The sequence below is a fragment of the Panthera tigris genome, chromosome A1 (assembly GCF_018350195.1).
Source record: "Panthera tigris isolate Pti1 chromosome A1, P.tigris_Pti1_mat1.1, whole genome shotgun sequence".
Taxonomy (NCBI): domain Eukaryota; kingdom Metazoa; phylum Chordata; class Mammalia; order Carnivora; family Felidae; genus Panthera; species Panthera tigris.
Window position 1 is genome coordinate 115622691 of NC_056660.1, and position 11165 is coordinate 115633855.

Consider the following 11165-nt stretch of genomic DNA (forward strand, 5'->3'; position numbering starts at 1 on the left):
AGTGAGTTTAAAAGTTTAATATTGCCTAATAAAAGGGTATTCTACCGTGTATTGCAAGGTAACTTCAAAATAAAATATGCTCAGCTAAATAAGTTAGGACAGTGGCTAAATTTTTAACTACAGAATGACTTCTCTGACATCTATTTAAATCATGATAAAGATGGTTAAGGTAGCTTTCTATTTTGCAGCTGATAACTTTTAATTGACCCATCTTCCATGACGCAGTGTTGCAGGATAGAGATGTGACAGCATACAAAGTATGGAAGAAAGTTACCGTGCACCAAACATCTTGTCAAACTTGGTAAGATTTCAAGAAAACTCTTAAAGGACACTTTATAATTCTGCATTTCGCCCCTGCGTAGTAATTTATGAAAATTAACTCGTCTCTTACATTTTCTCCCTCTCAGCCCAAGGACGCATAAATAATATTTATCAGGGTTTTGTCCTTAGTCACAGTCCCTCAAAGGGGCCCAGTTTCACCTACACCGCGTGGGAGGCTGGGCAGCAACCCCACGCTTCCTGTCAAGGATTCCTGGGGCTTAAGCCTGAACGTGGCCTCGCCTCTTTCTTCTTTATGCTAATTCTGCCCTTCTAGCCCTCTCGGCAGGCGTCTGAAGACCAAGGTGAGACCCTCCCGGGAGATAAAAGGTCTACTGCTTCCTGAGAGATGCGGGCGGAACAAGGGCATAGGGAGAGGGTGACAGGGTGGGAGCTGCACGGATAACGACGCTTAGGGCCCTAGGTTGGAGCTGGTGCAGGCCCTACAGGGCTCTAGACCCGCCAGAGCCTAGCTCCAGCCTTCAAAGCCCAACGCGGGTTAAGTCCTCCTAGGGGCGCCACGGGCGGCGAGTGGAGGAAGTGCGCGCAAAGAGGCCACAGGCAGCCCCTTCCTCAGACGCGCCTCAAGGCCTGGGCCCGCGGGCTGTTGACGCGCCAACGGCGCAGGAGGCGCGCGCACGCGCAAGAGGAGGGCGGAGGGAGCGCGCTCGGCGCCCGCCGCCGCGGCGACTGAAACGGAGGGACGCGAGGGCGGAGGGCGCGAGCCACGGGGGGAGGATGGGGGAGAGATGGTGGGTAGCGCGGAGCGCGCGCTGACGTCGCTCGGAGTCACGCACGGAGCGCCGGGTTACGCGCCGACGTCTGGCTGCCACGACTTGCCGTCTGCGGCGGCGGCGAGCGGATCCCGCAGGGGAAGGAGGAGGAGGAGGGAGAGCCAAGGGGGCTGTGAGTGAGCGGGAGAAGCAGGGTGTGAGCCGGACTTGCCCGCGGGAGGGAGAACGAGCGAGAGCCGGGCCAGCCATCCGAGCCGCCTCCTCCTCCTCCCCTCGGCGTCCCGCCCCCGCCTGCCAGCCCGCCCTCCTTCCTCTTCAGCCGGCTGAGCCCGAGTGAGGCGCCGCTCAGCTCGCGCTGCTGTCCAGGACAGGTGTGCGCGCGCGCGCCCTCCTCCCCCTCCTCCCCTCCCCCGTTCCTCGCGCCAGCCTAGCGCCTGCCTCGCGCGCGCCCTCCCTCCCTCCAGCCCGCGCCCTCCCTCACCTGCGGCAGGACAGCGCCCGCCCGCCAGGGTAAGCCCCTCGCGACCTTCCCTGCTGCCACTGCCACAACTCGAGGTGCCGCCCACCCTGTCCCCTCTAATTGCCCTCTTTGCCCCAGGAATAATTACTGTACCATTGTAGACATCTTCGCACCCTCCCTCCGGGGACTCAGGCAGTGCAGCAACGCCCCCCCCTCCCGTAGCGCACGAACGAACGAACGGACTCCCACCTCCAAAAAAGAACAAAATCACACGCCCCTTAAAAAAAAAAACAAAAAAAAAAAAAACAGACATTCCTACCTCTGCTTACGGTAGTAGACCACCAGTGGTGCCGTTTGCTTAGCAATCCCTAAGCCCCATTTCCCCTGGCCATCTTCGCCCGGGCCTGGGACAGTGCGCCAAATGTGGCCGACACTCCCTGCACAGCAACCCTGGCAGGAAGGGAGAGGAAGGAGGGTTCTAGGCTTCACTACCAACCCCTCCTCTCCTCTGTTCAACCCCCACCCCCGCAATGCATACACCCGCCCAGGATGCGTTGTAAAAATAAAAAATAATACATTGGTGCTGACATCGCAGATGAAGGCAGGCCCAAGGATGGGTGGCTCGAACAAGGCGTTTTTGCTGCCCCACGGAGCTAGGTCAGCTCAACAGCCTCCTCTGTCTTTGTTCGGGGGCAAAAGGAACGGATGCGAAGCTGGAGGGTCTTCCCTTTGAGTGACAGTGGGCTCCGGAGCCGGCTGAGGTGTCTTTAGAAGGGACCCCCACAAATATATCTGCCTTGATTCTGAACTTGGAGAGAGAAAGGCCCCAGTCCGGCTAGGGCAACTTTCTTTGGCTCGTTGCTGTCTATCCCCAAATAAATGCCACCTTCATTTCCGCTGTGTGTGAGGGACCCTTTTGAGGGTTCTAATTCGTTCTGTCGGGCCAGGTGCTCTTGGAGAGCTTTTTGCAGCGGTGTCTGTGGTTGTGTCCCGTGTCCTTGGAAGGGAGGTCCCAGTGCTTTGTAATAGACGGAATTTGGTTTGACGTTTTTTGGTAGACTGTGAGAGGAGAAAAGGATTTTTTGTATTATTATTGCTTCAAGACCCCCACTGCTCCCAGCCCAAACTGACGTTTGCGAATTGCGGCTTTGAAAATTGGAGTGTTGAGTAGAGTGTGGAGAGAGTTGCTGATTTCATTCCGTTGGGTACTAGTAAAACCTTTTAAGTATCAGCCGGAAGAGAGTGAGCTATTGACATTTGCATCGGTTCTGTTTGGGCCTTTTGGGTACATAAAATGTCGGGTTCTCGGAATCTTTTATCGAATTTAGAATGTGTGCTACGTTTATTTAACTCTTTTGCAAATGCTTGCAGTGAAAACATTTTGTGAAATGCGAGGGTTCTATCACATGGATTGTTCTCTTCAGGTTTTAAATGTTTAATTCATATCTTTAAACATTAAAATAGCACTGGAGAGGCATAATTTTGAAGATTAGGTGAGCTATAGAAGGACAATGTGCTTTTAAAAAATGATTGATGAAATACTACTACTATTAGTCCTTGTTGTTGTTAAACGTTAACATTTACTTAAGAGTTTCCTTTCATTTTCCTGGTAGATGGCCATGAGAAGAAATGGGTAATTCCTCCACTTTGAACACTTGCAGTACAACATTCCAGTTACTTTTAATAATTTGGGTATTGAAGATAACTGTGTAGTTTAAGACAGGCATTTAACCTAAGCAGTACTTGAAAACAATTTCTAATGTTCTTGCTTCTCTTTTGTTTTGGAAATCTGTGATACTAATCAGCATATTGTTTCTGTTGGGAACTCCATAACTGAAAGGGTTTATTACCCAGAGGTAGATTCTCTCCCTCCAAGTTTATTTTATAAATGTGTGTGTGTGTTAATTTTTGCTTTTAAAGACTAAAGCTTATTAGAATCACCCGTAGTTCAGGCTGAGGAAAATTGAAGCTTTTTTCCTTTTTGTTCTGCCTAATGTTTGTTTCACTTGTGAACAATATTTGTTGGTAAGAGTTTGTTAACGGCATAGAGATAGTGGGATTAAAAATAAAGCAATCTCTGTTCTCTTCAAAATGTGTGTGTAGTATTAATAAAAGAGCTCAAGAAATCTAGACGTTTATCAGATTTTTTAAAGTAAGCAAACTTTGAGCAGAAAGGGAATATTTTTTGATGATTTTTAATTAACACTGATATTTTGCTGCATGTTAATTTATTTCGTTTCCTCTTTGCCTTTCCTGCATTGTATTGAAAATTTCAATTTAATTTTACAACTGTTTGTTTCAGAATAACAAATTCAAGAGGCTAAATACTAGAACGCTTTTCATTTACTAAGTATGTTATTTAGGTAATTAACAAATGGCTAGAAGTCATTTTAAATCTACAAATTTTCTAATGGATTTTCAATGTTAGGGTGCAGATCTAACTCTGAAATTCTTTTTAAGCTTCTAAACTTTTTAAGACCTTGCTCTGAGACAATATTCATTCTTCCCAGACTGCCTTTTAAGGCTACCGTATTCTGTAGCCTAAGGAAAGCCGCCTTTCACCATCTCCTTCCTAGTCTGACCAAAGCCCCACATTTACAGGCTTATCCTGAAATTAACTTTTTGAGAAGTGAAAATGTGCTGAATATCCAATTTATCATTGAATTGTTTTGGAAAAGCCATTATTAACCTTGCTTACCTTTTAGATACATTTGTAAAATAGGGGACAAGCTGGTATATAATGGTAGAAATTTTATACATATATAATAAATAATGTAAAATAAGTAAATGCATATTTATGTGAAGAGATCCAGGTCTCAGTGGTTTGCTGATTTGAGTTTAAAATTCCCATTTTGAACATGCAAATGATATTTAACTTGTGTTTTGTCTAGAAGCTTCATCAGTTGCCTGTGCGCTGGGGAACTAAGAACTCAGTTGCTGGTGACACTTTTTCAGAAAATCAGGGTGTTCCCAAAGTCAAACTGCTTCAGAACCCCTGGATATAAATGTTTGGGACAGAGAAACGAGAAATTTAAACTCTAAAGTTGGTCACGGAAGGTGGGCATTTTAAAGCCCTTGTTTTCTGTCCTGGGGGAAGCAGTCATTAGCGTAGAAGAATGGGACCGGCAGGCGCGTGTCTCCTCATCACAATCCCATTGGGCTTCTTGCTGCTAAGAGCTTTCTTGAGGGGGCAAGCGCTTGGTTCTGTGCAGGGTAAACCCCAGAAGAAGAGCAGCGGCTCTTCTAGATCAGACGGATCGAAACAGATCTTTAGCCTCAGTTTACAGCTGGAAGCGTAATGCCCCGCCCTACTCTGTGCGGAGACCCTGCCACTCAGCCTTTGCGTCCCAGTTTGGGGCCAGGGTCTATCCAGGGTCCTGATCGCTACTGTGTGAGCTTGAAGGAGCCACTGCTTTTTCTCGTTTTAATTCTTTCGCGGTGGGAAGTGCGCCAACAGTTCTTCTCTCCCCTTCCTTGCAGACTTGGGGACAAGGGAGGGAGTTTAGAAAAATCAGCAATAAAATGGCACTACTCGGTACTGGAGGATGCCCCCAACTAAGGAAAAGTTCTTTATGGAGCCCAAAGCCTGGATTTCTGTCTGTCAGAATGGGCCTCCCCTTCAGGGAACCATTTCAGGGACCATTTCAGGGACTAGTAGGTGGTTCTGGGGCTGGTTCCCACAGCACTACTCCAGTTTGCTCTTTGGTAGCCATAGTGCTTTTCCCTGTTTCTTGCTCTTTAGCGGGAAGTAGCAAACATCAGCCCAGAGCCAGAGTAGCTAATGCTGGGTAGAACGGAGCCCTTGCTAAAAGAAAAAGCAAGCTGTGAATACTTCAGAGGCAGGTTTGCTCAGGAGGTGAAGGGATATATTAGGGAGCTTTGAGGGCTCAGGTATTGACAAGGTTTAGGTCCTAGACTTATCTGGGTTTCGTGATCCTTAGTCCTCTCCAGCCCTTTCTTTTCCAGGAAGCTTGCACAACTGTGGTACTCAGCTGTCTGTGAAGCTGAATGAGGGAGGGAAGACTCCTTACTTTGGGGGTTGAGGGATGTTGGGTGGGAATGGCACCCACAGATGGGACAGAAACACTCTTCTAAGGATGGAGGCAACAATCCATGCTTGAGAAAGCCAGGAGTAAGGCTGTGATGTCTATCCCCTGAGCCCCCTGCAGAAGGTGATAAGGAGAATGCAGGGGTAATGGCAGGGGTTCTCCTGGAGATAGGCCTGAGCTTCCCCACAACTCTTAGAACTGCAGACTGCAGGGAGGGAGTATGAGCGTTTGCTATATATGTAGGAGAAGGAAAACAGGCCCTAGATTATGCCTTAGATCTAGGAAGAAAGAAATCGCTTCTTTCCGAGTCTCTTTCTGAGACCAGAGACCCCCTTTAGCTGTCACTGTCCAAAGATTCATTGGTTAATTAATGGTTGATAACCTAGCTGTCTACCTAAAAACCACTAATCATGTAATGCTTTACTTTTTGAGAGGTAGGGGCTCTCCTGGACACTAAGGAGTTTCTGGGAGGAGGGGTAAAAGGGGCGAGCGAACCTGCGTTAATGAAACCCGTAAGGAACTGCGTTTCCCAGGAAATTCCTGACATTTTTAGCTCGTGAATTTACTAAATCTTGCTTGGTTTTCTCCTCCATTCTGGGTCCTTCCAGAGGGGAAGAAGAGTGGGTTAGGGGCTGAAGGCTTGGCAGGGCCTGGTTCATCCGCAGAGCTGGCCGGCAACCCAGGCTGGGCTCAGCCTTGAGCAGGGTGCCCCCCTTCCCCAAATCTCGGAAGGAGGAGGGGGAGGCAGGCGGGCAGTTGTGGTCCCACTGGGGGCTGGTTGAAGGTTTTTGGGTGAACGTGGGGTTTCTTTTTGATTGTTGCTTGGGGGGAAGGGCAAAGCCAACGAGAACAGGCACTGCGGGCACCCCGGCCCTGGTGCGGCTGCCGTCCTCTGCTTGGCTCCCCCCCGTCGGTGAGTGCGCCCGCCCGCCCGCCCGCCCGCCCGACTGTGCGGGGCTGCGGTTGGGGGGAGGGGGGAGCGGGATCATCTGAGGCCAGAGCCGCTGCCGTGCGCTGGGAGGGGGAAGCGGCGGGAGCGAGGGGAGGGACGGGCTAGGTGTCTGCTGCTCCGCGCCACTGCTGCCGGCGCCCCGTCCTCATCCTAGGCAGCCCCTTCTGCAGCTAAGGGTTACCGCCGCACCACCTCTCCTGTTCCTTGCCCGCCTCTGCGGCCAGGGCTCTGCGGTAGGAGATAGCCCAGGCGGGCAGTGGGTGGGCCTGTCTGGGTTTGGGTTTGGGTCTGACTGAGGCCCACATGTAAGGGGGTGGCCGTGACTTGGTGTCCCCTGTCTGCAGCGGGCTCAGTAGCGCTTCACAGGCCCTTCCTTCCACATCCTCTCTTCGAGGTCACTGGAATGCAGAACTCAGGCCCTCTCCCTGTGCTTAGTATGGCAGTCCCCTTCTCACCCCTGGTCCCCCAACTCCCTGGGCCGAGGCCGCCCAGGGTCTGGCCAACAGCGACAGCCACAGTGGTGGTGGCGGCAGCAGCTGCGACGCGGCGCGTCCCACAACCTCCCCCCCCACACACACACGCCAGGGGTGTGGGGTGAGGGCCGGCGGGTGGGCGCCGCCTGGCGGGCGGGCGGTCGGGGGGCTGGCATCAGGGAGGGGGCGAATGTCACGTGCCGGCGGGCGGGTGGGCGCGTACAGTAGGGCGCCCTGCTACTGTACTGGGGAGTCAGTGCCCTGTTACCGGGTCTCGTCTCTCCCGCAGATCTCGCGAGAGTGGCTGACTGGCTGTGGGGGTTGCGGCGGCAGCAGGCGGAGCCGGGGAGGGAAAGCAGCGGCGGCTGAGGCGACTGAGGCGGCGGGCGGAGCGGCAGGCGGCGGCGGCGGCGCGGCGGCGGAGCGCAGCATCATGGCGGACCGAGACAGCGGCAGCGAGCAGGGTGGTGCGGCGCTGGGCTCGGGCGGCTCCCTGGGGCACCCAGGCTCGGGCTCGGGCTCCGGCGGGGGCGGTGGTGGCGGCGGGGGCGGCGGCGGCAGTGGCGGCGGCGGCGGAGGGGCCCCGGGGGGGCTGCAGCACGAGACGCAGGAGCTGGCCTCCAAGCGGGTGGACATCCAGAACAAGCGCTTCTACCTGGACGTGAAGCAGAACGCCAAGGGCCGCTTCCTGAAGATCGCTGAGGTGGGCGCGGGCGGCAACAAGAGCCGCCTCACTCTCTCCATGTCAGTGGCCGTGGAGTTCCGCGACTACCTGGGCGACTTCATCGAGCACTACGCGCAGCTGGGCCCCAGCCAGCCGCCGGACCTGGCCCAGGCGCAGGACGAGCCGCGCCGGGCGCTCAAGAGCGAGTTCCTGGTGCGCGAGAACCGCAAGTACTACATGGATCTCAAGGAGAACCAGCGCGGCCGCTTCCTGCGCATCCGCCAGACGGTCAACCGGGGGCCCGGCCTGGGCTCCACGCAGGGCCAGACCATTGCGCTGCCCGCACAGGGGCTCATCGAGTTCCGCGACGCTCTGGCCAAGCTCATCGATGACTACGGAGTGGAGGAGGAGCCGGCCGAGCTGCCCGAGGGCACCTCCTTGACTGTGGACAACAAGCGCTTCTTCTTCGATGTGGGCTCCAACAAGTACGGCGTGTTTATGCGAGTGAGCGAGGTGAAGCCCACTTACCGCAACTCCATCACCGTGCCCTACAAGGTGTGGGCCAAGTTTGGACACACCTTCTGCAAGTACTCGGAGGAGATGAAGAAGATTCAAGAGAAACAGAGGGAGAAGCGAGCTGCCTGTGAGCAGCTCCACCAGCAGCAGCAGCAACAGCAGGAGGAGACCGCCGCTGCCACCCTGTTGCTGCAGGGTGAAGAAGAAGGGGAAGAAGATTGATCAAACTGAATGGAAAAAACCCACACACACATGCATACACACACACACACACACAACCACACACAGAAAATATACTGTAAAGAAAGAGAGAAAATAAAAAGTTAAAAAGTAAAAAAATAAAAAATAAAAAAAAAATAACTGTTAACTCCAAGGGAGCACCACCCACAGAACCTCCACCAACTGACAGTTTCTCTTCTTGACTTGCCACCCATCGCTGGATGTTGTCCACTTTATCCACCATATAAAACAGTAAGCAGCTGCTAAAAACAAAAAACAAAAAAAATACAAAAAGTAATAACATTATATGAACTGTGTTTCCTACTTGATTAAAAAATATAAAGAACTGAGTGTTTATTTCCCTAATTAACCAAGAACTTTTGTACACGTTTAAGCTATTATTATTAAAAGTGTTTGCAAAATGGTCAAGATTATAATATTGCTGAATTATATAAAAGTCCTTTTCATGTTGAGCTAACATTTGACTTTAGCACAAAAAAGAGATATTTTAGAACACGTAAAATAATATTTTTAGTTTTTCTCATTTTGTTACCAAATTTCAAACCTTACATGGAGGTTATTATAGTATATTTGACACCCTATATACCTGTGATTAGAGATGTGTATATATATGAGGGCTAGGCATGCTGTGTGTCTGAGCTTTGTCTAAATGTTATGCAGAAGTTTGTAGAGTTAAAGGTACGTAGGTTTAATTCATGCAAGGTAAACAATAAGTGCTCTCTTTTATACAATATGCATTGCATCTGGACCTTAAACATATAAAAATGGTCAGTGAAACTTCTGTGAACATGAAGAAATTATTAAAAAAGGCATTTAAATGAAATTTGCTAAGTTGTGATTTTTACGGTTGGAACCAAAGTTATTCAATAGTCAAAGGAAAAAGAGGAAAGAAAGAAAAAGGAAATCTCCCATAATATTTTTCTGCATCTGTTTGCTTTGATTGAGTAGGTGTTTTGTCATTATTGTGTATATGAGATGTATCGTTCATAATATATTTTTTTTATTATGTGTAGAAAGATTTTAAAAACTTAAACTAACGTGCAGCAATTTCCAGTGAACCTGTACTTGGACATCAGGTAGCAAGTCTATTTGTGGTCACTAGCACTGTCTCCTAAACTAGTAAGAGGTCTGAAGCTATTCTTTGATTTTTGCCAGTGCTATTAACTTATGTAGACCTGTTAAAAAGCAGAGCAACACAATTATAGTTATCCTACTGAGCCATGGATTCTGAGTTTCATTTTAAAAGTGAAAGCCAAGTTGGTATGTGTAAAGGATTTCCATGTAGCTGTGGTGCTAGTTATTACTGGCTACATTATATGCTAAGTGTATTTGTGTTCCCCAAGTGTACAAGCCTTCTATCAAAAGTATGTTCTATAACTCATATATTCAAGGTGTAGGGTATGAAAATGCAAAGCTTAGGAGAGCACTTTACCAGGCTGGTGTCCTCCAAACTGAAATTGTTTGTATCGATAGTCTTTTACAGGTTTTCATTTAAAGATGTTCGTGTGCTTTTAATTGACAACTAACTTCTTGCTGCTGTATAGTAAAATATTAATATATTTTTATCATTAAACTGCTGCATGACTATCATCTTTGAGTGAAGAGAAAATGTTATAAAAAAGATGCCTTAAACAGTACATTTTGGTTTGGAATTCTGTAGAAAGTATTTTGGTTTAAAAAAAAGGATTTTGTCTGCTCTAGAGAGTTCTGGGGATGGAATTGTTTCTTGGCAAATCCAGCCATATAGATCTTACTGCTGTATGTAGAAGACACCACCTGTAGGAGCTGGAAGGTATCAGTGCTTCTCACATTGTAAAGCATTGGCCTAGGAAGGTGAAACAGTTGTCTTTTTGAAGGATTTTTTTTTTCTGCTGGTTCTTTGGGTTTTGATTTGATATTTTTAAGCTCCCTGGTTGAGTGTGTTGTCTTTGTTTTTGAGATCTACTGTATGTGTTGAATAACAAGCTATTTCCATTGTACTGTGCATTTTCCCATTAAATTGTTTGCTTTTAATATTCATACAATGTTAAATATGAGGTGACCGTACAATAGTTAGGAATTTCTTTACTTACAAAATCACTGGAAATGATTAAATTGCTTTTCCCTTTCCCCCAAGGTGCATTTTTCTTATTTCCATATAGTAAAGTTGAGCTTTTACAGTGCATAATGTGACATTTGGAATGCTTATCAACTGCATGTAAACATTAATAACCTGCACTTTTTTGTCTTAAGGTTTGTTGAGCTGTTTTGTTCACTGTACTTTTACTGTGATATGGAAAAGACTGCATTCTCTGTGCTGTTACTAGTTAGGAAAGAGAATTGCTTTGATTTTGTCTCTTGTTTACTATAGCTTCTTAAAGTTAAGCCTTGTACTACAGGTTGTTGGAGTACTCCTAGATCAGTGTTTCATAGTAGCCAGCAATAAGTAGTGCAAGTCAACAAAAACACAGCAAACTTAGGCAAAGTGTCCTTTATTTGAGATGCGAGTTCTTTCATGAGGTTTTCTTTAGGGTCACTGTTACCTAAAGTGAAACCTTTCTTACCTACAGACTTCAGATTCTGCTTGGAATCCTACCGGATCAATAAGCACATGTATTGTGCAATTGTCTTTACACTATAACAGTTAAACACAATCTTACTAAGATTTTGAAACCAGTGTCTGATTTATGGTCATTGGGTTTAAAAAGAAATCCACATGCAAATATTTTAAGACTTAAGAGGTGATCTTAGAAAAGACTAAGTGACTGTAAAGATGCTCT

The 11165-nt window shown here is 48.3% G+C and overlaps 1 protein-coding gene across 4 annotated transcripts; it reads left to right on the forward strand.

Moving 5' to 3' along the window:
• Nucleotides 1-523: 523 nt before the first annotated feature.
• On the forward strand, nt 524-8434 carry PURA (purine rich element binding protein A). 4 transcript variants are annotated; one of them, XM_042985261.1, is made up of 2 exons: nt 524-623; nt 7276-8434. In XM_042985261.1, exon 2 carries the CDS (start codon nt 7420-7422, stop codon nt 8386-8388), a length of 969 nt encoding a protein of 322 aa, XP_042841195.1. In that variant the 5' UTR covers nt 524-623; nt 7276-7419; the 3' UTR covers nt 8389-8434. The 4 variants fall into 4 exon arrangements, with proteins under 4 accessions (XP_042841195.1, XP_042841193.1, XP_042841197.1 ...); XM_042985259.1 differs by lacking the exon at nt 524-623 and adding an exon at nt 1104-1562; XM_042985263.1 differs by lacking the exon at nt 524-623 and adding an exon at nt 1104-1423.
• The last annotated feature ends 2731 nt before the right edge of the window (nt 8435-11165 follow it).